This window comes from Elephantulus edwardii, unplaced genomic scaffold, assembly GCF_000299155.1.
Source record: "Elephantulus edwardii isolate Elephantulus edwardi_28Jun2011 unplaced genomic scaffold, EleEdw1.0 scaffold00052, whole genome shotgun sequence".
Taxonomy (NCBI): Eukaryota; Metazoa; Chordata; class Mammalia; order Macroscelidea; family Macroscelididae; genus Elephantulus; species Elephantulus edwardii.
In genome coordinates, this window is record NW_006399802.1 from 15,911,876 (window position 1) to 15,917,829 (window position 5,954).

The 5,954-nt window shown below is 38.1% G+C and overlaps 1 protein-coding gene across 1 annotated transcript in view; it reads right to left on the reverse strand.

Moving 5' to 3' along the window:
• TMEM245 (transmembrane protein 245) overlaps positions 1-5,954 on the reverse strand; it is a 98,112-nt gene that overhangs the window by 10,267 nt on the left and 81,891 nt on the right. Inside the window, exon 15 of the mRNA XM_006886919.1 lies at positions 1,065-1,165. Within this exon, the coding sequence (XP_006886981.1) occupies positions 1,065-1,165 (101 nt within the window). The remainder of the gene's footprint in view (positions 1-1,064; positions 1,166-5,954) is intronic.

The following is a 5,954-nucleotide window of genomic DNA, read 5'->3' on the forward strand; positions in this document are numbered from 1 at the left end:
CAGTGAATAGGGTTGATAGAAAGAGAATTGATGCCTTGAGCTTTGGTGCTGGAGAAGAGTGTTGAATATACCATGGACTGCTAGGGGAACAAACAGGTTTGTCCTGGAGAAGGTAAAGCCGAATGCTCCTTGGAGTCAAGGATTCTGAAACTTCGTCTGACATACTTTGGGCATGTTGCAAGGAGGGACTGGCCCCTGGAGAGAAACATCATGTTTGGCAGGGTGGAGGGGCAGCGGAGGAGAGGAAGACCTTTGATGAGATGGATCGATTCTGTGACTGGAGCAATGCAAATAAGTGCGTTTGAGATGGCTAGGTTGGCACAGGATAGAAGAGTGTTTAGGGCTCTTGTACACAGGGTCACTATGAGTCGCAAACAACTCAATGGCACATAACAACAACAACAACAACAAGTGCCCGGTGGTGAAAGATTAAGATGTTATCAGGACAGACCTCGGGAGATAAGGAGGTAGTTTTTGTGCCCTCAGAAGTATTCAACTTGACCCCAAGACACCATTCCAAATGGGGTGAAGCTATTTGCCAACTCATTGCTCCCTACCAATCAGTTCAGTTCAAACACGTACTGAACAGCCATAAATATTAGGGAGCTCTGGGGGCCTAGCAGGTAAAGAGTTATGCTTGGAACTAAAGGCAGACAGTGTGAATTGACCAGGTGCTCCTAGAGAGAAAGATAGGCAATCATCCCCTGTGTGATGTAGAATTTCTAAAACCTGCTGAAGCACAGCACGGGGAAAAAGTCAACCAAACTGACTGATGTTCAACTCAACAGCAATGAGGGTTTTCTTTTTTTCAATTATATGCTAAGTGCATTCACTCATTTAAAAAATATTTATCCCATGGATTCTACATGTTGGTATTATTCTAGATTCTGGAGATATAGCAAAAAAAGAAACGTTTTAGGAATCAAATTTTTGTTCCTAATCTGAATTGGATCTCCAGCTACAAAATTTATTACTTTAAACTTGACAAAGAAATTTCCTAATGCATATAAAATGCTTTAACATCTTTAAATACAGCACAATGGAAGTTATAGTATAGCTGTTACCTGATGGTATGAAGACAATGTTGATGCCAAATATAGTGTGAGTCAGCCATGTGTACAGTCCATAGAAGCCAGCCATCTTGAGGGAAGCATCAAACACCCCTCTACAACATTCAAAGACAAAAGAAAACATGAGCATTGTGTCATTGCAGGATTGAGAAAAGCCAGGCTTTGTAACTTCTGGACTTCATTCCTAATCTGCTCACAGTATCAACCTTTTCTCCCCACTCCAAAGAACCATGTTTTCATTTTACTTTAAAGAAAGAGATCTAAACATAGAGAATTCTGAAAATCTGTTTGGTAAATGGTTCTTAAAAGTTTCTTTGAAGAAGTAACAAATGAAAAAAAAATTTTTTTTTTTTTTTTTTTTTTAGTTTTTATTATATTTTTGTGTGTGTACCATCAAATCGGGTCTGACTGGTACAGAAGAAATAAAACATTTTAAATAGTTTATTTTCTTTTCACTTTTTAAGCAGACAGATCATGGTGAAATATATGGAAACAAAATTAAATTCTAAGAAACACAGACAGTGATCAGCCCTCTTTATTGTGAAGAACAAGGGAGGAAAGCTGTAACTTGTACTTTTATCAATCTTTTCTCATTACTCACTCGTATTGTCCAGTTGGAACTGACTCATAGCTGACCCTCCCCTCCAGTGTTTTTGGAGCCTGTAAATCATATAGGTGGAAGACTGCCTCTCTTTCTTCCACATAGCAGCTGGTGGATCTGAACCACCAGAGGCCACACTGTCTCAGTTAATGGTGCAACTCCCTATGGACAAAGCCACCACAGCTCCCTCTTTTGTGACTAACAATTTCCAACACTATGTAACAAGGTCTCGTACTTAACTTCTATTGCAAAAGCTATCAAAGATTGAAGGCTATGTGAGAAGAATTTACAGGAAATTCTTTTTTTTTAAATTTATTTTTAGGAAATTCTTATGAACTACAAAATAAAATCAGAAAACATCAAGGGAATAAAAACAGACACATATGTTCTTATTATGTACACTCTATCTCACATACTTTGGGCATGCTATCAGGAGAAGTCAGTCACTGAAAACCTTGAAAAGGGAGACAATCAACAAAACAGAGGAAGATCCTCAATAGGATGCACTGACATTGACTGGAACCATGTGATTAAGCACAATAGAGATTGGAGGGCATAATAAAGACAGAGGAGAAAGAAAAAAAACCAGAATGGAGTTAAGAGACTGAAAATTGTACTAGAAAAACCAAAACAAAGAGAAGAAACGCTGAAGTAAAAGAGCTAAACAGATTTCAAAGGGCAGCTCAAGAAAACAAAGCAAAGTACTATAATGAAATGTGCAGGGGGATGAATTAGAGAATAAAAACCATTTCTCAAGCTTAAAAAACTGAAAAACAAATTCAAGCCTCAAGTTGTAATACTGACAGAAGGTATGGGAAAATCTTGAATGTTCCAGGAAGCATTAAAAGGAGATGGAGGGAAAACACAGATTCATTGTAATTAATTAATTAATAATTAGCCAACATTGAAATATATCAGGATGTACCATATGATCAAGAGCCAATAGTAATGAAGAAAAAAGCTGAAACTGAACCATAAGACACTGGCAAAAAGGTCCCAGGAATAGATGTAACACCAACTGACATGTTTCAGCAAAGACATGCAGCCCTGGACATGCTCACAAGTCTATGCCAGGAAATTTGGAGGATAGGTGCTTGGCTAACTGAGTGGAAGAGATCCATGTTTGTTTTCATTCCCAAGAAAGGTGATACAAAGGATGTGGAAATTATTGAACAATATCAAAATATCATATGCAAGCAAAATATGAAGATTATCCAAAAATGGCTAGAACAGTACATTTGAGAGAGAACTACCAGATGTGCAAGCTGGATTTAGAAGAGGCCATGGCACCAGTAATATCACTGCTAATGTCAGATAATTTCTAGCTCAAAGCAGAGAGTACCAGAAGAATGTCCATTTATGCTTTGTTGACTAAACAAAAGCACTTGACTGTATGAATCAGGAGAACACTGTATATTTTAAAATTAAGGAAAGGAATGCATCAGGGCTGTACCTTGTATCATATCTATTCAATCTGTATGCTGAGCAAACTGTTCAAGAAGCTAGACTCTATGAAGCAGAATGTGGCATTAGGATCAGAAAAAGGCTCATCAATAGCCTGAGTTATGCAGATGACACAAATTTGCTTGCTGAAAGTGAAGTCTTGAAATGCTTTCTGAAGAAGATCAAGGACTACAAACTTCAATATGGATTACATATCCACATAAAGAAAACAAAAATTCTCACCACTAAACCAACTGGGAACATCATGGAGAAAAGACTGAAATTGTTAATGGTGTCATCTTACTTGGAGCCACAATCAACACTCTTGGTACCAAGAGTTAGGAGACACACAGCATGAGAAAGTCTATAGTCAAGCATCTCTCTTAAGTATTGAGGAGTAATAATGTCAATTTGAGGGCTAAGGTGTGCCTACTTCAGGCCATGGTCTTTTCAATCATTTGCTATCACTTGTCTGAGAACTGGAAAACGAAAAAAAAAAAAAAAAAGGATGATAAAAAAAAAGGATGCTTCTGAGCTATGGTGTTAGACTACTGAATAGCCCGTGGACTATCAAAAGAACAAACAGAGATATGGCTTGGAGAAGGTGCAGCCCTTGTGTTCTTTAGAGGCAAGGATGGCGAAGCTTTGTCTCAAATACTTAAGTCATGGGGGTATTCATCGAAAAAGGACATCATGCTAGGAAAGATGGAAAGTCAGCCTTTCTACCTCAAAAAAGAGGAAACTCTTCAGGGAAAATGGACTGAGTCAGTGACTGCAGCAAAGGGCACAGGTATGTGTTAGACATGATGAAGATGGCACAGGATAGGACATGGATCCAGTCTGTTCATAGGGCTGCTATAAGTCATACTCAACTCAATGAAACCTAACAACTACATATATTCTGTGATTAACAGGACTTTAGATACATGAAAGTTTAATCTTAGAGACTCTGTTTTTACTTTTTCATTTGAAAGATGTATAGGCTGTTCCACATACTTTGGGCATGTTATCAGGAGAAGTCAATCACTGGGGAGAAAGTACAAAGCTTGAAAAAGTAGAGGATCAATGAAAAAGAAGACAATCCTTAACAAGATGGATTGACACTGAATAGAACAATGTGGTTAGAGATTAGAAGACAGTACAAGATTGGGCAGGGTGCACCTGAGTCAGGCATAAGTGGGTGGCCCCTAAAACAACATGGTCTAAGGATCAGTAAGGAGCTGGTCAGAAAAGAGGATAAAGGCAGTAACCATAAATAATCCAAAGGCAATACAATATTATAAAAATCAGGATATGGCTGAGGGTAGACAGGCACTCATATTCATGAGAAAGAGAAATTGTCTGCAGTATACAGTGTAGTGGCAAAGAAAATCTGAACACACAAACATCAAGCTTTTCCAAAGCAAAAGCAATCTGGGACCAACTGACACAGTTATTAAAGCGCTTCTACAACACAGATTTGTTGATGATGTCATGGCTCCCCAAACTGAGACAGTTTCCTTGTTCTCCTGACCAAGATTTCATTTGAGAAAGTCTTAAAGGTGCCATGTGACCTCTAACAATGAGGAGCACTCTAGCTTTACTTTTTCTAAGATAGATTTGTTTTCTTCTGGAAATCTTCAGTGTTCTTACCTAACTACACAAATCAAAAGCACCAATGTTTTGTTCTTTTTATTCACTGCCCAGCCTGGACATGCAAGGTGCATCTACATGAAATGGGCTGCTACAATTACATAGGCTAATTATAAACATTTGCATATGAAAAGTATTTATAACCTTATTCAAAGCATGGTAATCCTTCACTGCATGCACCTTGGTTATGTTTTCAGGAGGGATCAGTCTCTGGAGCAGGACATCATGCTTGGTAAAGAAGAGGGTTCCACCAAAAGAGGAAGACCCTCACTGAGACTCACTGACACAGTGGTTCCAAATATGAGCTCAAACACACTGCTTCTGAAGATGATGTAGGACCAGATAACATAACATAGGGCTGCTATGGGTCAAAATTACTCAAAAGCACCATACAACAACCTACGCTCTCAACATATGTACAACATACGTACAATATCCCCCTCTACTGCAAGACTTGCTTATAGTACAATCTGGAATGTGCCACCCTTTAAATAAATCTTGCTATGAAATAAAAGTTCCACGAATCATACAAGCCATTAACTTTTTCCTCTGCTTCCGAATTTCCCCTTAGGGTATATACTTAAAACATTAATATGTTATAACATAAATATATGCATGGCACTACACGTGTGTGTATTATTGTGCCTTATTTGTACACTTTTATGTAGCTCCTCTCCACAAAGGGGTCACGCTGAATTCAAATATGTAGGATTTTAATTCTACTCATCACCTCTGTCTTCATTCTTTACAAAATTCTAAGAGAAAATGATGACTTTTCACAAGCTTCCTAATTCTTCATACTTCAGCCAGCAGCCCTTTTATTTTTTACCAACATGATGGCTCTTAGTACTTTTTTAAACTGAGTAAGGAAAAACTAAAGATAACTCAGGATCTGATTATGATCTACCTTCCAGAGAATGAAATCTTAAGCAAGGAGTAGAGTCAAGAAGTTCTATGTGAAAAAAAAAAAAGAAGTTCTATGTATTCAGAATCACAGGGGTCTCAGAGGAGAGGGAAAAGCATGTCTAGATAGAAGAAAGAAAAGGAAAATGGAGGCGTGATAGGATTATATCCATACGCTTACAAGGAAGTCCAGTGAACACTACTATCATCCAGATATATGCACCAACAACCAGAGCCAAAGAAGAAGAAATAGATGATTTCTACCAACTCTTACAGGCAGAGATAGATCGAACATGCAATCAAGA